Source organism: Dreissena polymorpha, chromosome 16 (genome assembly GCF_020536995.1).
Source record: "Dreissena polymorpha isolate Duluth1 chromosome 16, UMN_Dpol_1.0, whole genome shotgun sequence".
NCBI classification, from domain to species: domain Eukaryota; kingdom Metazoa; phylum Mollusca; class Bivalvia; order Myida; family Dreissenidae; genus Dreissena; species Dreissena polymorpha.
In genome coordinates this window covers 16,191,469-16,219,044 of record NC_068370.1, presented here as the reverse complement: position 1 = coordinate 16,219,044, position 27,576 = coordinate 16,191,469, and the positions used below count along the sequence as shown (strand labels likewise).

General features: G+C 33.8%; 2 protein-coding genes across 3 annotated transcripts in view; both read right to left on the bottom strand.

Annotated features, from left to right (window-relative positions):
- Positions 1-181: 181 nt before the first annotated feature.
- On the bottom strand, positions 182-19,332 carry LOC127862698 (deoxyribonuclease TATDN1-like). Of its 2 annotated transcripts, XM_052401952.1 has the most exons (13): positions 19,099-19,332; positions 18,320-18,968; positions 7,795-7,815; positions 7,058-7,102; positions 6,686-6,735; positions 5,798-5,861; positions 5,331-5,477; positions 4,746-4,788; positions 3,949-4,075; positions 2,361-2,437; positions 1,884-1,954; positions 1,304-1,436; positions 182-343 (listed from the first exon to the last, which is right to left on the bottom strand). In XM_052401952.1, exons 5-13 carry the CDS (start codon positions 6,719-6,721, stop codon positions 235-237), a joined length of 807 nt encoding a protein of 268 aa, XP_052257912.1. In that variant the 5' UTR covers positions 6,722-6,735; positions 7,058-7,102; positions 7,795-7,815; positions 18,320-18,968; positions 19,099-19,332; the 3' UTR covers positions 182-234. The 2 variants fall into 2 exon arrangements, with proteins under 2 accessions (XP_052257912.1, XP_052257910.1); XM_052401950.1 differs by lacking the exons at positions 18,320-18,968; positions 19,099-19,332 and adding an exon at positions 8,124-8,210.
- Positions 19,333-25,628: 6,296 nt separating this feature from the next.
- Positions 25,629-27,576, bottom strand: part of LOC127862017 (sushi, von Willebrand factor type A, EGF and pentraxin domain-containing protein 1-like) — a 62,305-nt gene continuing 60,357 nt past the window's right edge. The window contains exons 36-38 of the mRNA XM_052400879.1: positions 27,148-27,243; positions 26,614-26,709; positions 25,629-25,929 (exon numbers count right to left, since the gene is read on the bottom strand). Of these exons, the coding sequence (XP_052256839.1) occupies positions 25,820-25,929; positions 26,614-26,709; positions 27,148-27,243 (302 nt within the window). The 3' untranslated portion in view covers positions 25,629-25,819. The remainder of the gene's footprint in view (positions 25,930-26,613; positions 26,710-27,147; positions 27,244-27,576) is intronic.

Below are 27,576 nucleotides of genomic sequence, written 5' to 3'. Positions count from 1 at the left end.
TTATTGAAATTGTTAATGTACTTAGTATTATGCTTCACAAAGTTGCTTACTTAAAATTTAGTTTTTTTATATCTATGGATATATGCCTTTTTATGTTGTTTTCATAGAAAATCTACTTAAAATTGTCCACATCGACATACTTTAACGACTGAAATCTGTATCCTACAAAAAATAAATGAACTGTTTTTAACAATTTATTTTCTTTTTACTACAAGGACATAAAATAACAAAGATTCAATGAGAGCTGTCAGGAAAGAACATTTTTCTCGTGTTTTCAAATATCGTGTTCGCCATCTCCGTAATGTCTTCTTTCCTAGCAGCTGCTATAACCTCCAGCACTTGTCTGAAATATTAAATACATATAAGTTGTAACTTAATGATGATATAAACGTGTTTTCTCAATAGCATAACCAATGGAACAATGTTTGCATTCATTATATTTACAGGCAATATTATAGTTACTGTATGCATATGTATTTTCAGCTTTTATTATGCCTGAATTTCATAGACCACAACTTACACATTACATAAACGTAGAGAAATAACAGAATATAATAACAACTCAGTTTCTAAGCCAGCTTTCCTGGTCTTCAACAGAACTATGTTAAACATATTTTAGTTCGGAAAACCAACACATGTGTTAACTTTCAGAATGCTAAAACCTCAGAAGAGATATCATTATATCTCACCTCCTACAAGAATGACCTAATCCGATTGGCTAAGAGTGGTCACATGCCCATCGAGTATTTTCCATACACCCCGAGTAATTTCCATACTACCCGAGTAATCGAGTAATCGGTTGAGATAAAATCATTACTCTGTTAGTTACTGACAGTGTATGGGATATACTACCTCAGTAATTTAATGAAATTACTGAGGGTGTATATCCCATACACCGTCACTAACTAACGGTGTAACTTATAATATACTGAGTAATAATGTAATGCAGACTGGAGCTGGTCCCAGCAGTGAGAAATATGCCACAACACCTCTTGTCTTAATAGCTCCAACTTGAGATGATCATTTTTAATAAATTCTAACTTAATAAATGCGGCATATTTCGAGCATTTATTAACGTGTGATACAGGTAATATAAATTGATCTCGCATAATTTCACATCATCCAAATAAAACGTGAGCATTTGAATTTTGTATTTTGCCAATTGTAGGAGTGCTTCTTTGTTCAGGTCTGTGTCAACGGACTGAAGGGCGGACAAACCTCTGTATATAAACGGAAGGACGGATGGACAAACAAATGTTAATGGTGAATCCTGAATACCCCATCATCTTCTACATAAGCTCACATGATATTTGCTGGCTCATTCCTGCTCTTCACACAGCACCCTTTCTGCCATTTATCGCTCTTCCTGCTTGGGAACTGGGTTTGTACTAGCTTGCCGCTAGCGTGGGTGCTACGGATATCACACCAGGGCGCATCTGCAAATTGACACGGGCATTGTGCATTGTATTCAATCAAATCTGTTATGACGATCAAGAAATATAATACTCCGATAATGATAATTGCTGTCCTCATACTCTTGCTCCCCTACATCATCACCATAATTACTTTATTCATCATCATAATCATCATCATAATCATCATCATAATCATCATCATCATCATCATCATCATCATCATCATCATCATCATCATCATCATCATCACCGCCGTCATTGTCGTCATCGTTGTAGTCCTACTCCTCCTCCTCACCATCATCATAATCATCATCAACAACAAAAAAATGAATCATAACATGTAAGGAAACATCGCTTTAACATTCAATACACAATTTTGGCAACTCTTTGCACTCAAAATCCATTTCACACTTTGTTTGTAAGTGACTACACAATATTCTACAAACTCTATTAACGTTATCAGATTACCAGTCTCTATCATGATTCGGTCTGTTGGTATGGAACACATGGCATCAATGTTGTCCTGGGTCTTCAGGGAACTGAAACAAAACATCAGGCTCCAGTGTTTCAATAAAAATAAATTGTCAAATGAATCTACATTATCGTCAGTTGGTGAAGGAAAATAAAGGCTAATGTTTAAAGCTAAAAAGGCTTACTCAAAGTTTAGCGGACATTATGAGATTTAAAAAAAAATTAAACATTAAGTATTTAAACATTTTGCAGGAATTTAATTTTAATGCTCACATGTGTCAATAATTGACAGCTTTTTTTTCTAAAGATGTATAGCCCTAGTACAATATATGATTTAAAAAAAAAATTAAATCTCTTTTATTTGACATGCTCAATAATTTCAGTACTAGAAAAACGTAAATTTATTGAGTATTAAGAACTCATAAAAACATTGCAAAACAAAAGTGGTACAGATCCATTGTAGTCAACACACACCATCCATTGATTCCGATGAAAAGTCCTTGATCCAGAATATCAGCAGCTTCCTCCTTGGTGCCAGTGAATGAGTGCACCTGCAATGTCATATACAGGTGAATAAAAGCCATGTCATATTGTGAATGAGTGCAACTGACATATCATATATAAAGGGGAATGAAAACACCTTCAATGGCATATACTGGTGAATGAGTGCACAAGCAATTTTATATACAGGTTAATGAAAGTAAATGCAATGTCATGTTCAGGTGAATAAAACCACATGCAATGTCAAATACAATTGAAAGAGTGCACCTGCAATGCCATGTACAGGTGAATGAAAGCACCTGCAATGCCATATACAGGTGAATGAAAGCGCCTGCAATGCCATATACAGGTGAATGAAAGCAACTGCAATGTCACATACAGGTATGAATGCACCTGCAATGTCATGTGCATGCGAATGGGTGAACCTGAAATGTAACTTGCAATGTCATATACATATGAATGAATGTACCTGCAATGTAATATACAGGTGAATGAGTACACCTTTAATGTCATATACAAGTGAATGAGTGCACCTGCAATGTCTAAACAGGTGAATGATTGCACCTACAATTTCATATACAAGTGAATGAGTGCACCTGTAACGTCTATACAAGTGAATGAGTGCACTTGCAATGTCTATACACGTGAATGAGTGCACCTGCATACAGGTGAATGTTTGCACCTTACAGGTTATTTAGTGCACCTGTTATCACAAACAAGTGAATCAATGAACCTGAAATGTCATATACAGGTGAATAAATGCACCTGCAATGTCATATACAAGTGAATTAGTGCACATTACAGTCATATACAGATGAACGAGTGCACATTCAATATCATATACATGTTAATAAAATCATCTGCAATGTCATATGAAATATGGGAAAATTAGTGCACATGAAATGTTAAAAATTGTGAATTTGTGCACTTGCTTTGTCATATAAAGGTGAATGAGTGCACATTATATGATATATACAGGTTAATTAATGCACCTGAAATGTCACATTCAGGGGAATTTGTGCATCTAAAATGCCATATACAAGTGAATAATTACACCTGCAATGTCACATACAGGTGAATAGGTGCACCTGAAAAGTCATATACAGGTGAACAAGTTCACTTTCAATTCCACAAGCAAGTGTAACTGAAATGTCAAAAACAACTTATTACATGTCTAAGTAATTTCACCTGCTATGTAATTTGCAAGTAAATGAGTGCACCTGTAAAATCAGATACATGTGATTATGTTCTTTTGCAGTGAAATGTACAAGTTAGACAGTGTGATTTCTTTGGGGTTTTCCTAAAAGATGTTAATTGTTGACCCTAAGTAATATGTTTTACACTCTGATAACAAACAATATTCTGAATAAACTATTATAGTGGTATAGCAACAAACAAACAACAAACAAGTTTTGTTCATGCTATATGGCTAAATATTAGAAAAAGCAATCAAATCAACTGTGGTTATTTAAGTGACAAACAAACAATCTGCACGCCTTCTGGTTTTGCTCAATATTTTTTCAACAGATGTGTTGACATGGTTTTCATTAAAGTTCCGTACCACACCGCCCTTGATCTTGTCCCTGTGGCGCCTGATGATGGCTGAGAAGTCTTCAGCAGCATTTCGAGAGTGCAAGAACAGCGGCAACTGTAGCTGCTCCACCATCTCAAACTGGTGCTCAAAATACCTGAAAAAGTAATATAAGGATTCAGAAAATATCAGGCTCAGGTTCAAGTACCAATGTATTGTGAATACATGTATGTGATGAAACAAATATCTAACCCATTCTGACTTATATAACGACAGATAAAATATGATGCATTCTACCTAAATTAAAGCATATATCAAAATGAAAAAATCATTTATAATTTGCTCTTACTACATGTGTACTAATAATTTATAAGTGTATCATATTGTATATAATGTGATTTTAATAAGACTTAAAACAAACACATACACATTTTCCTTCATGTTTTAAATTCAATCCTACTAATTAATGTGTTTTTATTATTTCATGATGCTAATCAAATACAGCTATTGTGAGACCACCTCATCCCTGCCTCCCATCTCACCCGCTATGAGTATGTCATGAGCTTTGGGTCGTCTGACAACAGCTAATGTGTTGAGCCTACATGTACTTGCATCAAGAGACCTATAGCACACGCACCCATATGGTTGGGGAATGGGTCTATTGTTGCAAGTACCTATGGTTTAGCCACTTGAATAGTAAGAACTTATTTGTCATGTTCATCTGGCATAAAGCTTATTTAAACTTAAATTGGTGTAAAATATATTCAAATATTTCCAAATAATGAATTACTTTCTCAATGATCGAAATTAATATTTACAGAACTTACTTCAGCTGTGTATCCTTTGGACAAAACTGCAGTCTGTCATAATCTGTCAATAGCATAGTAAGTTACTATTATTAAAGGTTCACTTTTTGTGGTTATATGCCTTGCTGTTGTATATGGCTATAGTTTTCAGTTGTCTTTAATAAATTACTTTATTTTGTGCTATCAAATAAAACACACATGGAGTTGTTGTCCATCTAAACAAGACAAACTAGAGATAGATACAGTTGTCTAAATTGTTGCGTGTTGTAATTTGTAGAAAGTTCTTGCAACCAATTATGGTATAGAAAGTTGAAAAATAGGAACGATGGGAGCAATTTTTAAAATAGGATAAACAAAATGGCACATCACCAACTTCCTGTCATAAGTAACAATGTATAAACGTTTAAATGTTGCAATATGAAATATCGTCGAAGTAATTGGCCTGCCATAATTGAGTTTACAGGAATTATGAAATATTGCATCTCTTTTTAAAATCACTTTTAAAAAATGTGTTAACTTACGACATGCTTTTTAAAATAACTTATGCATACATTAAACTTCAATGTTTCAACAATGCCTCGATGTAAATCTGAGCTCACAAAGTACCTAGTCCAAACTCGCCAACAGCTACGATCTTCTGCTTGTTTTGTGCTGCTATATCCAGAAGTTGATTCATGTAACCATCTGGATCCCCCGACTTCTCAAACTCACTGCAGCGGGTGGGATGGCAACCAATGGTGGTGTAGATATCCTCTGCAATTATATTATTATCTGTTTTCCTTAATAAGAGCTGCTATGGCAATTTGAAAAATGGTCTTTTGCATTGATAATCTGCTTGTAAATAAACATTATCATGTTTGATTAAATTATCTTTTGTATGTTTATAGGTAATTTGTTTTTGAACTGTTAATTATGCTTTTTGAGTAGATTCATCATGACAATTTCTCTACTATTAAACATTGCTGAATACATTTGAGAAAGAGTATAAATACTTTATCTGTATATTAAATAAATCTTTTAAAATATGTACTAACATCATCATTGAAATTCTCCACAATACAATTGAAGCTTACCATGTTTGCTCACCAACTCACATGCCTCCTTGGCATCCTTTAGACATCCAGCTGTGACCATGATCTGAAGAATTGAACATAAAGTACATCTAAAATATAAAATCGACATTAATTGCACACATATCATATATTTCTGTAGGGGAAAGTGTCTATAAAGGACCAAAAGACCACAACTCTTTTCTTATTTAGCAATATGAGAATCAAATATTCACTTTCTGTGCAGAAAATGTAAAATTGTACTCTTTCAAAACATTTTAATTTTAGTATCCATAGTTTATTTTAACAGCTTGTTTGACATAAAAGTTTTGTTTAATTAAACATGATTCACTTTTTGCCAAAACATACGTTTGCACTTAGGTTCTTACTTTAGTTTAAGGCAACATAAAATAAACATTCCTGCATAGTTGAAGCAAAATTTGACAAAGATTAAGGCAATGTTATGTGAACCAAATTGTTTATAAAAACAATCATGTTCTTTATAATAGCCAACAACAACAGCCTACCATGAGATATAAAAAATATTTGAGCAACTTTGATGATGATAAAAAAAATGGCCTCTTTAATGTCCACATGCTAAGATTAGATATTTCACTGAATCAATAAACCATTTTGTGTGAATTTTATGAGCATTGGGAAATGAACATGATTCAAGTATTCAACTATAGCATTTACAATCTAAATGTTAAGAACAATGACTCTTGACAAACAAATGGTGATTTCAAAATCTCACCAAAATCTCACTATAAGAATTGGTAATCAGGTGAGCAAAAAAAAATGAATATGCAGTTGTCCATCTATACAACATTCAACTTGCCATATAAACACTATCAAGATTCAACAATTGTCATTAAAATCATGGCAATGTTTGTTTTGTATAGGAAACCTTACTTTCTCAACTCCAACATCCTTAGCCCTTTTTAACATATCCAGGAAATCATCTGCAATTAACAACCATGCAGTAACATTAATTGAATGGTATGTGTTTTCCATTCACTGCTTCAAGTTAAAAAATTCAATTATAAATACTTTTTTTATAACTTAAAGTCAACATTCTGACCAAACTACTAACTTCTCCAGTTTTACAAATAAATTAATTTTCTCAAGTTTTCTTCATAAAGAAAATATTACGACATATTTTTAATGTCAACATTTTAATTTCGCAAACTTATTATAAAAAATATTTTGATAATGATAGGCACATAGACATTATTTGATGTTTTTTTTTATATATATTTGTAGCCTCATTGTTTCCTAGCGAACCTTCGTGGTGTTGTTTCCCTCTGTATAATCCTCGAAAAACAGGATCTGTAAACATAAAGAAGCAAATACTTTCGAAACATCTAAAAAATTTCAACAAATGAAACATACATTCATTACATGTTGGGTTGGGTGGGAAACACTTGAAGCATTTCTGAAATTCCCAGTGCCCTAGCCAGGAATGGAACCAGGGACCACTGGAATGGTAGACCAGTGTGTTACCACATGACCACCACACCACCATAGTTTTCAAAGAAACAGAAACATGCAAATCCAAATAAATTTATTTCAAAATACATGTAGTATAATTACTATTTTATATAAGAAAACAGAGACAACATGAAAGCATTTCTGTTTATATTTGGGTGTATTTTAAATGTAATAAATTTTTATCCCGGGTTTAAACATTAAAATCTAATGGGTTTACATACAGACACTTCTAAAAACATGTTTTAACATAGAGTTGCTCATGTATAAGAGCTAATTATTGACCATTGAGCGTTAGCTAGGGGCACTGGGGATGTGCAGAATATGAAATATCCAAATATTGACCAGTTATGGCTTATTATTTGAGATGGCCATAAATAAATGTATATCAGTCATGTCTTTTCACTTATCACACATGTTAGAATGTGGTTCCACTCAATTTTGTATCAGTATATTCAAATAACAAACTGCTTTGCATCAAGAATTTAAGTGCTGATGTAAACCCAATAAAGCTGAAGAACTGAACACCTCACCTGTCAAGTTGGCACCAATATCTACAATATAAAGGTACAAACATGATTACATATCAGTTAACTTGCTTTTATTGTTTTTGTTTAAATTAGTAATTGATCATAATATTTTAAAGTAAAACATCGATTTAAAAAATGACAACATGTTAGAAAACGATGATTCAGGCAACATCCGAAATATCAAGTATCCGAAATCATTCCCTTATATGAGGCATTATAATCGGCACTTTTTAAAGAAGGATTCCGTTCAATAACATAAACAACATAATCAATTGAATAAGTGAAACTTACAACTGTTAACTCTGATAGTAATTATAACAAGTATTTATTACCAATCATTCTAAAACATCTTTTCATGGGCGCAGCCATCTTTAAAAAGTGGTTACACACTACTAAATAATTCATGTTGAGAATGTGAGGTCTATGGTGGTCTATTTTTTTTCGGCATAGCTGTATACGCCAGCTTTTCATCTGCACCTGAATTTTGTAAGTGTCCAATCAATTTGAATATCAAATTTCTCCGTGGTAGGCATGAAACATTTCGCAGTAGAAAACGTGCAAACAGTTTTCACATTTAAATTAATATGTTATTCAATCGACTTTCTATTTTGGGGAAGTATATGGTATGAAAAGGGATACTGCAGTTCGTTTAGAAACGATGTTTACTTCGTATTCAGCATAAAACAATTGTATCCCTGATATTAAGGCTTGAGAGATAGAGCAGTTTCACACTCAACTCTCGCCATCAATACAGTTTGTGCGTGCCCCTTTATATTTAGAAGATTGTCAGCGACAGAGCGTTTGTACTTAAAGGCTGTTTTCTCATATTTGGTAACTACTACGATATTGCATTATGTGCACTCATAAATTTCATATAAAAAAGTATTGTTGTTTAATAACCTGATATACGCTTTGACGAAAAAATTTAAAATTGTTGTCGACATTTACCGTTAAACAGGTAAATGCATTAAGCTTTAAACAAGCCGTCGTTCCAGCAGTGGAATCGTTGCCTCACTTTAATGCATTGCATTCCAACCCACAAGGTATCAAAGTCAGTTCGCGGTCAGTTACAGAAATCGTTATATAAACGCTATCGGGTAAACTAAAAAGAAAGATATTAAATGAAGATCGATATTCGGCGATATTATAATGGTATGTCAATCATAGATTCCTCATGTGTCGAGGCCACGAGATAGAAAAAAAGGAGTGTCAGCCAATCAAATTTTGCGTAACATGCGAATATATTGTACGCATACTAGTATATATATATCTGGCCAAAGCGGGCTTTTACTGTGATGATTACTTCCCTTTGTATAAATATCACAATCGACGACCATATGGAACAATTTGATTGGCTGACTAACTCGTGGTCACGAGTAAGCTGTCACGAGTTAGCTAAGTCGGGATCTCGAGATAACTAAAGTTCTATCCTCTTTTGTTTAATGCACACTTCCTTTATTTACTGCACCGCTCATTTTTTAATTGCACTCCTCTTTTATTTAGTTTTACACTCCTCTTTTTCTATCTCGTGGCCTCGACTTAGTAACTCGTGGCCACGAGTTAGTGAAGAGATAGAAAAAAGAGGCGTACAATAAAAAAAAGAGGAGTGAATGTCACCTCTATGCCACCGTAGAGGTCTTCAACAGTTCTGTTAAAAGATTGTTTCCAACGTTTTTACAACCATAATATGACAGAAGGTGCTACATTATTTATGCCTAAAAGCTGATTTGATTGCCATGTATGGCGATAAATCGATAAATAATAGGACATTACTTTTCTAAAAAATGCCCACGCTTTTAATACAAAATAAAACATGTAATTTAGCACAACAAGTAAGTGTAATTCGTTTCTTTGTGAAACACAATGCTTTTTACAACTTCGAGTCTGCTAAATCTGATACCATGCATTTGTGTGCTGGTGTTGTATTTTTCTTCAGCTTCAGGAATAAGAGGCTGGTTTAAGCTTTCGATGGCACACAATTGTTATACAAAACAACATTATGTGTAAAAATCAGATTTCATTAAGAGCATTCTCAATATATACTGGTCAGTATGAGAAAATACAACAACTTGAAATGTTTCATTAATACAGGTGAGATCCTGGGTATAATTAAAAATCGCCACGTATAGCCGTCGATCTAAAATATTGTCACAACTTCAAAAACGAGCCATTTTGTAGTCGTTCCTAAATTACAGTCTAAAATCTATACCACTAAGTTTGAAGCTGCATTTTAAGAATCGAGCTCAAACAATCTTGAAGTTGTATTTTACATCTTTCTTTATTCATACATTCCAGTAACACATGCATCCAAAATAGAGTATATCGGTAATCATATGAGTTTATTCATCTCTAAATTATCGTCTTTCTGAGGTTAGTCGCCAGCATACGCACGTTAATGATATTAGTATATTTGGTACAATAATGTTAACTAAAAAAGAAGATCATCGTGACTCATAATTGTATCACTTGCAAGTTTTGGTAAATCCAGAATCTATTTTTTAGAGTTTCTGAAAACCCACACTTTTAGTTTTGCTCAATAGAAATGAGTAAGTGATGTAAAGCTTCCATAAACGAAAAACTAACGTAAACACAAAAAAGATACAGGATTTGATTGATATCCAGTGTTAAGCTGAATTGTTAACTCTCTGAAAGAGTTTGTTAGGCACATGTAAGATACTATTTCCTTTCATTTTCGAACCATGTTTATGTATCCATGAATAACGTTAAGTCTTCATTTAAACATGTTATACAACAAATACGTATGTGCAATTCGAAATTCTTTTTTTAACCCATAGACTCTTCCGTACATATGTAACATACTTTTCACGAATCTGTCTGTTTGCGCCCACTAATAACTTGATGCTGTAGGGTTTATATGTATTGCTCGGGTAAAGAAAATACGCGTCAAGGCATCCGGGTATACTCCGGAGTTCTATTTTAGTATATTTTCCGTGCCGCGGGTACTTTGTAGCATACTTAAGAGTACCCTGGATACTTTTGAGTAGTACCTAAGCAGACAATAGCCAATCGAGATGTGTTGCAGTAGAGTCGTATTAGACGCATGTCCGATGGGAAGGGGATATTAGCACCAACATGTATAATTACTTACGTAAAGTGAATTCAGTGCTTTTTAATTGAACTTTATTTAAGGAAAATTTTTATAACAATATCAACTAGTAATAAAAACTTAGTCGAAGGTGTTTTTGTTCGTGAGGTCTTTTACAAGAATTGGCATGTGTTTCTTTTGTTTCGTAACGCTCTTTCATTATGTTTTAGGATATGTTCAAATTTTTGTACATTCACAATTTTATTGTTTGTAATATCAAATAAATTATGTGAAATAAAAATACGAACATATTCAAATGACAAAAGTATATGCTTCAATCGATCGGCAAAGCTTTGCCATATTTTACGTGGTCCTGTTAATGAGACACTGCAGTCCTCACGCTGCTGCCAGACATTGTCGCCAATGGCGGTTATTTTATCCAACTGGCTTTTATTTCATAAATTTGTCTAGAAAAAATGGCTATTATTTTATCCGCTTACATCAAACAAACATTGCCTCCAAAAGTTGTCCGGCGAGTTCGAAACGCCTGTAAATCAAGCAGGAAAAATCGATAACGAGATTACCTAGCTGTGTACACACTCGACCCTGTGTATTGTCATAAACGCGTCAATAACTTCTGCGACATCGTGGCCTAGAGCGTTTTTCTCAGTGTCCGACAGCAGTGATATATTTCGTAACAGACGTCTTTAATCTCCCCATGCTTCACCAATTATCGGTAACTGTTAGATCTATTAATTTTTCGCCAATTATAATTTGTCATTATTGAAAATCGCCGCGAATATTTTCAGCTGATTTTGTTTTTCACGCCGTTGAAAATTGCTTGATGAAATAATTATTAAATCACCATCAACGAATTATCCCCGTAATTACCGCTGTTTGTCGTCGGCTTTAACATTTCTTGATGTGTGATAAATTGATAATGATTTAAATTTTTAACTTCGTTTCGTTTATTGGCAAAAACGGCAAAAGCATTGCCTTCGGCCATTTACAAAAAATATAATATATAAAGATAAAAATATTAAATTTTTAACCAGGTAACCGGGTTAAAAATAATACTGAAAAACACTTCTTTTCTCCATTTGAAGCATTTTTAGCAAAACAGCAACAACACAAATCCCCCAATTTTAGTCAAAACGCTGCGAAATTTTCCCACTTCAAAGGGACCCGGTATATGCCATGGCCAGCTAATTTTAACGAAATACGTGTTTGGAATTACACTGAGGTGGTGTATTTTAAATCACGCTCTGTGACGTCAATCTGAACGCATCGGACAGTGGGCTACACCACACCGTCTCTCTGATGTACGTAGGCGGCCGTCATATTGGATTTGGAACTACTTTAGAAAACAAGATGGCGGCCCCCTCGTTAAGAGGAAAAAACTAAATGTGTGTTTTAGCTCGTCTTTTTCAAGATTACAAGTATTAATTTTTAAGTAATAAATTAATGTAGATCTGTGAATTCCCACAACGTACTTAAAAACTTGTACAAATTTAAAGATGCCATTACTGACATACTGATAGGAGTACTTTACTTATAAAGTTACTTATAAGTTATAGTATTGACATCGAGTAAATTAAAAAATTAAATCGACTGTTTTCGTTATATTTTGTGAGATACGAGGATTGCTTACATAAACTTGATTAAGTATGAAACACATCACTCATTGTATGAGCATAGATGGCCGAGTGGTCCAAACGGTAGACTTTTACTCCATGGGGTCAATGGTTCGAGCCCATTTGAGTATTTTTATATTTTTATTCCTTTTTATTTTATTTTTTTTATTGCAGCTTTTTAGATCCAATATTTGCATTTATCACTATAGCGTAGAGTCTATAATGAAAAAAATAATTTGGGGAGGTTTTATGTTATAGTTAGATTTTGTGACATTACAAGGATTGCTTATATAAAGTATAAAATAAACCACTGACTATATGGGAGCACTGATGGCCCATTGGTTTAAGCTTTTACTCCAAGGGTCAGTGGATCGAGCCCAGTTAAGGAAGATTTCCTTTCTTTATTTTCTTCTTTTTTTTATTGAGTTATTTTGCTCAAATGTTATCAATTTAAAGAATTTAATAACAAACTTCAAGACATGTCTAATTTGTGAAAATGTCCCTTTGAAATTGCTAGTTTTCCTCTTACATGCCCTTGTATTTTAAGATAGAATACTTTCCTCTCCAGAGGAAAGAGGTATGGGTTTGAATCCCATCAGGGGCTTCAGAGGATGATTCATTTTGAGACAAATGTTAATATTTGCTTTAGTGTATCCCAAAATTAACCTAATATTAAATATATAACTGTGAAAGATAATTCAAAATAATGTTTGTTTGTATATACATTGTGATCCATGGACATGAACATTCAATAATGCAAGAAACATGTATGATTTGAGGGAAGAATACAACAGCAAACTTAGAATGGACATTCATTTTAGATTGTTAAGTAACTAAAAATATAAAAGTTGTAAAGCTTGTGTATGACGTCCTTGCTTCTGGACAGCAGAACAGTTTAGGCATAAATGATTACTCTTTTTCTTTAGAATCAACATTGATGCATTATTTCTTAAGCAAAGTTGAACTTTTTAAAAACTCAATGAATTTGGAACTGAATTTTTCATGTTCGTTGCTTGCAATTTACCACTACCAGTACTGAACATAATGTTACTGGTGAACAAATGCCTTCTCTCTTTACACTTTACAGGGAGATGGTGTTTTTCATAAATATCCAGGTTAATTTGTATAAATACTGGGTAACACCTCGCATCATATTTATATACATGTAAGCTATACATTTATGATGATGACATTTTGTGTTTTGCTGTAAATTTACAGAGAAAATATACTACAGCCGCATGTCACCAGAGTTGTTAAAAGGGCATTTAGACAGTATTGTCCCTGACTTTTGCCCATTTTGACATATTCTTATAAACAAGAGGGCAACGATGGCCCTGTATCGCTCCACTGCTGAAAAAAATGCTGAAACAAATATTCTCGGCATGGGCAAATACTTAAATATAGGCCCTATTTAAGCACACGTACACTTTTGTGACCCCCTGGGCTGGGTCAAATTTAACCCCAGGGGCATTATTCATAACTATAATTGATTTTGTGGCACCCAGGGCAGGGTCAAATTTGACCCCTTAGGCATAATTTGAAAATACTAAGTAGAGGACTATACAATGATACTACATACCAAATTGTGTAGCCCTAGGCCTAATGGTTATGGACAAGAATTTTCTTTTAAGTTTTCACTAAATAGGCGTTATATAAGCATATGTTCAATTTTGTGACCCCTGGGGCAGGGTCAAATTTGACCCCAGGGATAAAATTTGAAAAAATTTGGTAGAGGACTATTAGATTTCACTACATACTAGAGTTGCGACACCTTAAGGGTTTCGCGGGATGGAATGAGTGGGGAGATCAATTCAAATTGAAAGCCGATTATTTCGACAAAAATTTGGGTACGAAACAATTTAGGTACGAAAAAAAATTTGGGTACGAACAAATTTGGGTACGAAAAACATTTTGATACGAAAAAAATGGGTTCGAAAAAAAAAATTGGGTACGAACAAATTTGGGTACGAAAAACATTTCGGTAAGAAAAAAATGGGTACGAAAAAAATTGGTTACGAAAAAAATTTAGGTACGAAAAAAAATTTGGTTACAAAAACAAGTTAGAGTACGAAAAAATATAGGGAACGAAAAAAATGAAGGTACGAAAACTATTTTGGTACGAAAACATTTAACATTTGTAAAGACATAAAACAAACTAATAAGATTTTATTTCATGTTTGGGTGGTGTCCATTGTAGTATGTCAGGTTAGTGTTGTTTTGTCAAAGCATGAATCAAATTTGATGATAAACAAGAAACAATCGGAGACGGGTGATGCTCCCCAAAGGTTTTTTGGTCACAATATTGCACTATATATTCAGATAAAAGGAAACGTCTTGAGGGGCATAACTCTGGACAAAATAATACAATGGATGGTTAAGTAACTTAAAAATTTCAAAGGGCCATAACTCTCTAAATAAATCATGTAACCCGAACCCACTTATAACATGCGCATCTCCTAGAGGTAGTTAAGCTTCCCATAAAGCTTTATTGTATTCCAGTCAGTAGTTGGGGAGAAATAGCCCGGACAAGAATTGCACTACATAAATATGTACAGTTTATAGAAAATGTAAAAGGGCCATTACTCTGTGAAAAATCAACCGAACATAACCGGCTGATAATATGCACATCTCCTGTTGGTAGTGAAGCTTCTCATGCTGTTTCAGTGAATTCCCATAATAAGTTGCTGAGAAATAGCTCTGACAAGAATTGCACTATATGTTCAATGTAAAATTTCAAAGGGCCATAACCCTGTGAAAAATCATCCGACGAGAACCGGCTGATAATATGCACATGTCCTTTTGGTAGTGAAGTTTCCCATAAATTTTATTGAATGCCAGTCATTGGTTGCTGAGAAATAGCCCGGACAAGAATTGCACTTTATGTACAGTTAATGGAAAATTTCAAAGGGCCATACATTGTAACTCTGTGAAAAATCATCCGACCAGAACCGGCTGATAATATGCATGTCTCCTCTTGGTAGTGAAGCTTCCCATTATGTTTAATTGAATTCCAGTCATTAGTTGCTGAGAAACAGCCCGGACAAAAATTGTGCACGGACGGACAGACGAAGCGGCGACTATATGCTCCCCCCTTAAAAAATTTGGGGGGGAGCATAATAAAGAAGTTGTGGCAATTTAAAGGTGGTACGCAAACTTTAAAATAGATTTATCAATTATATGCTTTTTCTTAATGAAAAAAAGGCCATAATTGTTACAAAATGCTTGATACAGTTATCTGCTTGTGTTTATACATTGGGGTCATGTTGGTTAAGAAGCAAAATACATGTATGAAAGCAATATGTCAAGGGACATAGAAAATATTTGAGGTGGTATGCAAACTTTAACATAGATTTATCTATAATATGCATATTCTAAGTGAAAAAGGGCCTAATTCTGTTAAAATGCTTGATACAGTTGTCTGCTCATGTTTATAGATTGGGGTTATGTTGGTAAAGAAGTATCCAAAATATAAAAGCAATATGTCAATGGACATAGGAAATATATTTGAGGTGGTACGCAAACATTCCAATGCGCGCGCCAACGCCGGGGTGAGTAGGATAGCTCCACTATATATGTTTCATATATAATAGTCGAGCTAAAAAGTAAATATACTATAAACAACAAGCTAACCTCAATCACAACTTTAATGCAATGCAGTTAAACAATAAAGTTACAATGATATGCCAGGGATTGAAACTAATTTTTTTTTATATTGTGGGCAACCATCTTTAGTATTTTGGTTGCCCAGATAAAGAATAACCAGCCCAGAAATACAACATATATCAACATGTGAATATTATTATAATAGATAATTATATACATTTGCTGACAATACACATGTTCAATGCATGATGTATTATTATGAGCCTGAATTGAATCATGTCCGATTCCTAAATAATGAATGTTATTTAACTAGTATTGATCCATGGTGATCAATTGTTTTTCAATTTTTATTGCACTGTATTGTTTTATGCTTTAAAAAAAAAGAAGTTTACCAACTTTTGAAAATGAGTTGCCCAGGCCAAAATCTACTTGCCCTGGGCTCACGGGAAACCACTTATTTCCATCCCTGTATACTCTTCATTTTCTGTTCTTCCATCCCATTCTCAAAATTAATTTTAAAGCACAATATTTTTAATAACATTTGTATGAATTGCTAACCATTATCACCCAAATAACAATTTTACAAAGCTGTAATCCTGTCGTAAAGATTTAGTTTACTATTATCAGTGTTCTCTTAACTTAAATACCGGCAACCAGCGATTTTGCCGGTTACATTTACTCTTGATGCCGGCTACTTTTCCCAAATATATCAAGTAAATGTCACAAATGCTTTCGTTTTACTGCATAGTTGCCGGCCATATAACTGGCTACTCAAATTTTTCTGGAAAACACTGAATTATGCATGACAAACACACAATACTTACATGTAAATAAACCTTAGATTCGTTTTTAAAATAAATTGACACTTCCAGCTTGTCGTCAGTAAAATCCAAAGATTCAAATAATTTTCCACGAGATACGTCAACAATTGTGTAATCAAATGAATGAAAAATAAAAGTAAAGAAAGCCGGATTTAACATAAGTTTCAGGTTGATAAACACAACAAGGTAAAGGTAGTCGGTGAGATATAATAATAATACAGTTAGTAAGGCCCAAACCCTTGGTACGGTAAATATACTAAATCATACCCGGGAATTTCAACACTAAATCGGTTGTTGTCGGCTATTTTGTAAAAATTAATTATGTTTACATTTATGTCAATTTTCTGTTCAATGGCATTTATATTATCAAAACTCATTGTTAAAATCAATAATGTGATTTAATTTTAAATCTTAAATTGTTTAAAGTCGCGTCATTGTATGACGTCGTCAAGTATAATATTTTCCACGACATCGCAGGTTCACTTTTTACCGTCATAGATTTTTTAAAAGAAATATTATTTGGTTTGCAAGGTCCGTTAAATGGGGAACACCATATTCGGTATTTATATTATGTTTTAACAATTAATTCATGCTGTGTAATAAATATTGTATAAGATATTTCGATATTGATTGAAAATGTTTCAAATTGTTATTTATGAAACCTCTTATTCTAATGAGTGTATGCTATTATATTATACTTTGAAAAGCATATCTGTTGTACTATAATCTTATTATTCATTTTTTATTGTTAATTTCATTTATTGTAGAGAATCGTCAATGTTACATCTAGTCGCCAATGCCTGTTGTCAGTGTTAGTCGTAAATGCTTGTGATCATTGTCGTCAATGTTAGTCGTCAATCCTTATCGTCATTATACATGAAGGAAATAAAAGCAGAAACAGAGACGTATTCTTGATTACTTGCTTATTCCTACGGCGTCCTCTCAACACTCAAACTAAAAAGCATGTTGATGCAGATTTTTTAAAAGAGAAGGTTGTTTAAGGTAAACAATATTGTTTTACGTTATCGGTAGCATGTTTAACGACATTGGATTTTTGGCGGATATACAACTCGGATACAATATAATATTTGCGGTTATGTTTAAGTTTATTTACCGTACCCGGGGAACATGTAAGTAAAGTTAAGAGTACCCGGGGTACATGTACCGGTAAGTAGTACCCGAGCCGAGAATGACCAATCGAGCCTTAGTAAGTGATTGATGGTGTATGGGATAGCATGCACTGAGGGTGTATATTTTTCATGAACAAGTCAATTGAAGGTGTTAGAGATGCATTGATCCATAACATTAAAAAGGGTAATTAACCACGGGCTTATTAAAATTAAAACGATGACATTACATTGTACCAGCTGTTTATTGTTGAGTACTGTAAGCTTGCAATATTTTAAATAATGTAAACAACTTACCTTGTATTAAGTTGGCACATTGTTGTCAGGTGTAGAAACTTTTTATACTTATTTCTGTTAAGTTGCACTGGCAGAACCAAAAGAATTATGTAGTCGTTTCTGAATAATCACGAAACAACCTACTAATGCATATATGCTTGCCAGTTACTGAGTTTGTGCATTTCCATTCATTATATTATCGGCCTTGGCAAACAGCGTAGACCCAGATGAGACGCCGTGTGATGTCTGCTATTTCGTTACGCTGAAAATTTCCATATCCACGGGTGTTTTTGTGTCAAATGTTATGGTTTTTCAATAGATCGTATACTTATCTACAAAACAGCGAATTAGCGTTCACTTTACATCATCTATGTTATTTTGTTAATACTTTCGAGCGTTCTTTTCGAACCTGTATTGGCAGCCATTGGTCGACGCCGTCTGCTATTTCAAACGCCGATGATTTCCATATCCACTGGTGTTTTTTTATGTCAAATTTTATTGTTTTTTCGTTGGATCGTATACTTATCTACAAAATAGCTAACTAGCGTTCACTTTACATCATTTATGATGATCTTATTTTGTAAATATTTTGTGAGCGTTCATTCCTACGTTGCTATGTCGTCAGCCATTTTGATGGTTGGTTTGTTTACTTTCCGTCTTTCGGTTTCTACTGCAAACGAAATTAATTGATTTGCTGCTCACGTTTATTTATTGATTTAATAATAAAATATTAAACCCTAATAATGTAATAGATATTATCGGATAAATAGAATACCATTCTAATACCAGTGTGTACTTACATTTATCTCGGAAAGCCTAGCCGCGTAAACCTTTCTTCAACTCGTAGCACACAAATTCACAATACGTTGAATAACACATTGATTTATGTGATGTTTATTAAAAAAACACACTTGTGTACTTCCGATTGATATTCAAACACAATTATTACGTCTTTGTTTATCGATTAAACGCCTAACTTTTATTGAATTAATAACGCGTAACTTTGTTTCTTTGTTTATTAACAAGATGGAAGCTAGCCTAAGCGCTTTTCATGACGTCATGCGCGCGTGCCGTTTCCCATAAAAATATTTCAACACAAAATACTCGAAAACTTGATTTTTCCCAGGTATAACGCCTACGCCAACAGGTAGATCGCATTCTTGTCCATATACATGTCAAATTTCAGCAAACGTGTTCGGCCAGTTTTCAAGAGACCCAAATCGCAGTGATTTGCCTCAGCTTAACGGAACTTAGCCCCCTTTATCATTCGTTCGAATGAACGTCATCAATGATGACGTCCAATACATCACTCATTCCATACCAAATTTGATAGCCCTAGGCCAGATGGTTATGGACAAGAATATGTTTGAAGTTTTCACAAAATAGGCCTTATATTATATAAGCATATGTTCAATTTTGTGACCGACCGCCCGGGGCAGGGTCAAATTTGACCCCAGGGATAAAATTTGAACAAACTTGGAAGAGAACTATAAGATGTCACTACATACCAAATTTGGTAGCCCTAGGCTCAATGTTTATGGACAAGAAGTTTTTAAAGTTTTCACAAAAAAGGCCTTATATAAGCATATGTTCACTTTTGTGACCATTGGCGCAGATTCAAACTTGACTCAAGGGTCATAATTTGAACAAACTTGGTAGAGGACTATAAGATGTCATTACATACCAAATTTGGTAGCCCTATGTCCAATGACTATGGACAAGAATATATTTGAAGTTTTCACAAAATAAGCACTTTATAAGCATTCAATTTTGTGACCCCCGGGGCAGTTTCAAATTTGACCCCAGGGGCATTATTTGAACAAACTAAGAAGAGAACTATTACATGTCACTACATACCAAATTTGGTAGCCCTATGCCATACAGTTATGGACAAGAAGTTTTTAAAGTTTTCACAAAATAGGCCTTATATAAGCATATGTTCAATGTTGTGACCCTCGGCGCAGGGTCAAACTTGACTCAAGGGGCATAATTTGAACAAACTTGGTAAAGGACTATAAGATGCCACTACATACTAAATTTGGTAGCCCTAGGCCCAATGGTTATGGACAAAATTTGTAAAGTTTTCACAAAATAGACCCTATATACGCATATGTTCAATTTTGTGACCCCCGGGGCAGTGTCAAATTTGACCCCAGGGGCATAATTTGAACAAATTTGGTAGAGGTATGTAGATGTCTCTACATACCAAATGTAATAGCCCTAGGCCCAATGGTTATCGACGAGGAGGTTTAGAAGGTTTTCACAAAATAGGCCTAAAATAAGCAATTTTCAATTTTGTGACCCCCGGGGCAGGGTCAAATTTGACCCAGAGGCATAATTTGAACAATTTTGGCCAGTGGAGCTAAAAACTGATTTTTTGTTTAGCGCGCAAAGGGGATGGAGGAACATTTGTTGGTGCCTTTTTAAAAAGTTTTTTCTTTGTGTGGAAAAATGAGTTTAAAAATGTATACACAATGCCTAATATGTGGCAAATTACAACAATGTTTGTGGTTTTTCATGTAAAAACAAGAGATGTGTTTGTCAGAAACATAATGCCCCCTATTGCCCCGATTTGAAGCTGTATATTTGACCTTTAAGGATGACCTTGACCTTTCAGTACTCAAAATGTGCAGCTCCATGAGATACACATGTATGCCAAATATCAAGTTGCTATCTTCAATATTGCAAAAGTTAAAGGAAATGTTTAAGTTTTCGGAAAGACAGTTAGCACATATAAGTTGGTTTTACAAATTCACTAAGTGTAAACATTGGGCACTTATATAGCTCAAAGTGACCCGGAAACAAATTCTTGTGTTCTGATTTACATACATGTATTTTCACTTGCAAAATTCAAAGTTAACCCTTTGCATTTTGGGAAATTTGTCGTCTGCTAAAATGTTGTCTGCTGAATTTCTAAAATTTTTCAAAGAATATTATCAGAATAGCAAACAGTTTGGATCCTGATGAGACGCCACGTTCTGTGCGTCTCATCTGGACCCAAACTGTTTGCAAAGGCCTTCACAATTCGGTTCCCGCACTGAAAGGGTTAAGAATGGAAATGGTTCTCTTATTGCCAACAACTGCATAAATTTTAACATTATAAACTGGTTGTTTTGTCTTTATTACTACTTTTGTACATTCTTTTGTATTGCCCTCTTTATATTAACTTTCAACATATATATTATATCCAGTAATTGTAGATGTCATATGTTTTGTGATGTAAATGTGTAGGGTTCTTGTTACTTGTCACACCCATTTCCAGTTCATAATGGCTTAACACTGATATAGGATATTTATAGTGATTTTTGATTATTGTATTTATGTAAACATATTCTATATGCTGATGAAAGTGTCATCCTTTATTTTCACAGATATCCTAGTATCATCAGTAGTGTTGTTTGTAAAGAACTTGAAAATTGTATTAAATGGTCAGTTGATAACAAACTGTCTTTACACCTTGGAAAAACTGAATGTATAGTGTTTGGTTCCAAAAGGAAATCTAAACTTCATAATTTTAATGTAAAATGTAATGATCACACTATTGTTTCTCAATCATCTGTTGAACACCTTGGTTCAATATTCGACACTGATCTTTCTGCTACATCTATTGTTAATAATATTATTAAAAAGGTGAACTCAAGAATAAGATTCTTCAGGGGCGTAGCTAGCATTTTTTTAGCTGTAGGCCCGAATATGTTACATAAAAACAGGGTGTGTGTGCAGGGGTCCTCCCCCGGAAATTGTTTAAATCCTATAACGCCTGTTGTGAGATTTAAAGCATATCTAGACAAATAATAAGGTAAGAAAATATAAGACTTTGGCCTGTATTTCTTTGTTACTTTACTTTTTATCTCAATGTCAGAGAACTAAATTTTACTGTATTATCTTTATACCAGAGAACTAAATTTTAAAACAATATGGAACAGAGAAACATTTAAAATTGTAACACTCACTTATTCACAAGTCAAACCATGGGAATTTTTTCCAATAATACTGTCTGCATGTCTATCTAGAAAGAAGTAGAGTTGATAAATGGAAGATATGTCCTTTGAACAAGACCAGAATCCATTGCCTGAGGATCATGTCAATATGAAATGCAGATTTCTTACACCTCACCACCTTCAGGGTCAACATTTTAATGCATTTTTCGAAGTTGAAGCAATTTTTATTTTTTCATGTTTCAAAGAAAATTGTAGGCCCAGGCCTTCTGTGCCTAATAGCATCTACACCCCTGTTCTTGTATAGACAAAACCACTGTTCAAAAATGGAATTAAGAAAATTGTTATGTAACTCATTGGTTCCATGCCATTTTGACTATTCTAGCTCTTCATAGCACAATGGTATGAGTAAACAGTTAAAAATAGATTACAAGTTGTACAGAATAAAGTTGTTAAATTTATTCATGGATATGACTCTAGAACATGTTTGAAAGTTTAAGATTTTAGTAGTATTGGTTGGTTAAATGTTCAAAACAGAGTTAAGCAAATAACACTCAACCATGTTTATAAAATTGTTAACAAGAAATGTCCTTCTAATATGACCTTTTTGTATAATAATTTTAGTTTAGTGTCTGAGATACATAGTGATAACAGTAGACATAGTAAAGATAACTTTTATTTACCTCAATGTCCTCAAGTGAATGGTTTTACCAACACTACTTTTAATTATAAACAATAAAAGACTGGAACTGTTTACCTGCTGATGTAAAAATTGTTATAAAAGAATAAATATATATATATATATATATATATATATATATATATATATATATATATATATATATATATATATATATATTACTGTTGTTCAAATAAGTCATCAATAAAGTATTTGTATGTACATTTAAATGTGATGACAAGATAGTAGTATACATTGTGTAACTAATGCTCTCTAATAATATATGCTAATTACTATTTGATCTCAAGACTATAGTCTCAAGTTTAAATTAAACATTTTTTAATGCGTATTAATGCCACCATTTGTGTACATTTTCCACCCATCTATAGGGCCCCATTGGAAATAAGTTGCAAACCTTTCATGGGACATCCTGTGGTATATATATCATGTCTTGATTTCAACATCTTGTAACTACTTGTTATTTCAGATCTCTGCCAAATACACTGACTACCTATTTACTTGTAACAGAATTTAAATGATTAACTTTGACTGTGATATTCAAAATGTGATATATCAATGCATTGTGATCCAAAACCTGTGATAATTGTTTTCCAATTGTTAAATGTTGTAAATTGACTGTATTGTATGATCTGTACTTGTATGACATATATATATACATATGCATGAATAAATCAATATTTAGAAAAGTGTGACTAACACTGTTTCCAGACAAATTACAGTTTAATTACTTCATGTCATATTTGCAGTCAGGGATGGAAAATATCTTTTTACAATTGTTGCCTGCACTGTCAACCATATTTAGTGTTATTGTTTCCCATCTAAAGAGTGCCGACCCCAAACCATGGGCATGCCTGTTATATGTATCTTAAAATTTCTTAAAAGATAAATAATATAAATTTTATCAACACCACTGCTCAGTTTTAACATTTCCAATACAGTATGTCTTATTTTGAGAGGCCATTCTGAATTGAGTTCATTTCCCAAGGCAAAGTTATGCCTTAATATATTAATATTACCAAACTGAACATAGTTACACTGTCACTAATTTTAATCGCACTGGATTGTTTAAGGCATTGAAAAGCTAGTTGCCTGGCCGGGATTATAACAACATCTGGAATTAAAATGCCCAGGATAAAATATAAACAATATCTGCCAGAAGTAATGTATGGTTGCCATCATCAAATGTACAGAAAGAATCGTTTTCAAATTCAATCAAGCCCCACTCATTCCATTTCATGAAACCTTTCAGGTGTCTCAATACTGATGATAGCCCCACTTAGGGCCGTATGGTCCATATACAGTTTGTGACTGCCTGGCTGGTCACTATAATGCCATTGGGACCAACGTGGAGTTTTCTATTTCTTATATTACACCGAAGAGTTTTCTCTGTACCACTGTACAGTGTTGAACGATTGTTTATGGTATAGAACATAGACATATTGATTAAATCTCAAAGTTTGTCGCCTGCAGCCGAACATCAGCAATGTTGCAATGAATATAATTTAAGAAATACTGATTCTTTTAAGTTTGAATAATGTTGATTTTTTCACTTCAATAAACAACTAATTGGCTTTCTTAACATTTTATTAAAATTTGAATATTTTGCATGCAATATTCTATAATAATATGCAATAATCTAATTTTAAGCAATAACATTAATAAATATTCTGTTACATTACTCCTTTAAGATATTGGTCCTTATATATCTATATTATCGGTTGATTTAGTACAAATTTATTGGTGTGTAACCCGAACTATATTTTCTGTGTAATATCTTCCGCCTAGAGGCGTTAGACATATCCTTCCACCAAATACACCCGAGAGACGATCGCCGTTATGGCGGAATTGTCCGAGGAGTCCCGATTGCTGTGACGTTATTTGATGTAAACATGATCGGCATTGCGAAAGTGTTATTGTTGGAATAAATCATTTACATTTGATATTGGCCTCTGCCTACAATATAGCGGCCGATGGCAAACGTCGTAATAAGACATAAAGCAATTGAACGATATGCACCTTTTATTTAATCATTAATGTGAAAAACGCGTACAATTTTTCGGATTGCCGTTTTCGGATACTGTATTTTTGTCGTCGATTTTTGATTTATTTTCGAAGTTCATATTAGAAAAACCTAGAATTACGAATACACATATCGTGATACGGAAGGCGTTGTTTATATTATTTCGAATATTTCGAATTGTATTCACCAGAAATTGCAATTGGAAAAACTGTAATAAAAAAGTATAATTAGTAATTAAGGGCTCGTGGGAGCTCTGCCCTTTATTCTCATGTGTATGTTACTGTAGCTGATATCTGGTTTGTTAAGTGACACCAACAACCTTGATTGTATTCTTTATTGTAAAGCCATGATAATATTTTATAAGAAATGACACTGATATTATGCTTGTTTATATATATATATATATATATATATATATATATATATATATATATATATATATATATATATATATATATATATATATATATGTATATATTATAACTTAAATTCAAAAGATATACATTTAATAAAACATAGATAAAATTAGATAGTTTTTTCTGTTTGCCTTCAGTACCGATTTGCTGAAAAGTCCGCGTCTGTTTTGGCTATTATTTTTTTAAGAAAAAAAATTATGGCTATTATTTTCTGAAGGCAAGTGTGAGCACTGACACAATTGGATCTGCGAAGGTAAACATGGTACACACATTTGTTTATTTCCAAAAATCATACAAGTACAATTTATAGTCATTTTAAAGACTGAACATGCAATATTTTAAGTTGTGTAAATATGTTCAATTGTTCATTGCTCGACTGCATCTGCACGGGTTCAATATCCGCGTATGCATATTTTCGCACAGCTCTGCACGCAGATAGCATCGTCACTAAGCCCTCCTCTTGCTCTCACAGAAGGCCCCACTGTAACCATGGTTGCACAGACACTTGTTGGGCGCCACACAGCGCCCTCCATAGGCACATGGCTTGCGACAAATAGCTGCAAAACAAACAAAAAAAACGAGCAATGCGAAACTTTATGCAGCGATCTCATGCAAGTAAGAATGAAATTAGCATACCACTTGCTCCGTCTAGATAAATCTGGTCAGACTAGACATGTCAGGCTCCGATAAAAAAGAACGATATTATATTGTGACTCCCACTGAAAATTTTGTTTAAGATGATATTAAGAAATTTACCCCATTTACTTGTCCAAAAATATCGAGCCAGTGGATTATTGTAATATAAGGACTGTACTTATCATCGAAATTTAGTTTGTGAAAACGTATCAAATACTATGGACGACAATATGAAAAATCAACATGAATACTATTACATGTACGTAACATCATTGCGGTCTCCTCAAGAGTAAAATTTGACAGGGAAAGCAGAATTCAGAATATCTGTGGATATTGGTAATCACTTTAACCCATTAATGCCTAGCGCCTAGAATAAAAGGCCTTTGCAAACAGCGTAGACCCAGATGAAACGCCGCATAATGCGGCGTCTCATCAGGGTCTGCGCTGTTTGCTTAAAAGAATTTCTGTAAGAAATATACTAAATATAGAGATAAATATACTAGAAATCCCTAATTTTGGAAATAAATTGATCCAATTTAGAAGGATATGAGAGTCCACTAGGCATAAATGGGTTAACATTACCCTCAAACATGCCTGTACGTTACCTGTCTGACATCTGACTCCTTCCCAGCCGTCGGGACACGCACACTTGTACGGGGCGACACACGTTCCTCCGTTCAGACAGGGCAGGATGCAGAGAGCTGTATGGGAGGTCAAGCAATAGGTATACGTGCATGCAGCAATGTGCCGAATAAACAACTAGTTTTATTAAGGATAAGTTTAAGCGCGAAAATAGTTAGAGTGTTTTATTGAGGTCTTTATTTTTTGAAAAAAAGCCTATGTAAAAAACGTTAGATCAATAATTGCACAAGCCCTACATTAATTTGCTGAATAAATAGACATATTTCATGCATTTTACTAAAACAATTTTTACTTTTAAACTTTTCACGCAGCGAAACCTGAACAGGAAACATAAATTAATATATTTGAAGGCGATATCAGCGGCTGATATGTAAGATATAAAACTTCTTGACCCACGTGTTTCTGACACAGAATTATGAAAGAGGACGTCCCAAAATGTTAAATGACGTTTCCAATATAAGAGCGGCGAGCGTAACAAAACGTGACGTCTGACGTACCTTGTTCACAGACAGGTCCACCGTAGCCGGTCGGGCACTTACAGCGGTTCAGACCCAGACAGATTCCACCGTTCTGACAGGGACGCTTGCAGGTGACTGAAATGGGCAAACAATTGGGGCGTCAATTATCAAACAAGAAAATATCGTGAATGTCAATCCATGCTGGAAAGTAATCATATCTGTATTATGTCGGTGCACATAAAAACAAAAAAAACAAAAAAAACACGCTCCACTTTGTTACCGTTCACAGGGGCCAGTCATAATTAAACTCAAATAGATTGTAAATGGCCAAAGGCAAATATGCCGATTCGCCAATAAATTATGAAATGAGTCAAAACAAAAAAAAAACACAGTATATGTAATACTGATTTTTTTTTTTGACTGGCCCCTGTGTGACCGTTATATTTCATTTAATAATCGTAAATCATT

Coding starts and splice junctions, on each gene's coding strand:
- LOC127862698 (XM_052401950.1), bottom strand. CDS start 8,196: ATGAATTATTTAGTAGTGTGTAACCACTTTTTAAAGATGGCTGCGCCC. Junction 7,816..8,123: donor AAGATGTTTTAGAATGATTG/GTAATAAATACT, acceptor TTTATATTGTAG/ATATTGGTGCCAACTTGACA. Junction 4,076..4,745: donor CCAAAGGATACACAGCTGAA/GTAAGTTCTGTA, acceptor TTACTTTTTCAG/GTATTTTGAGCACCAGTTTG.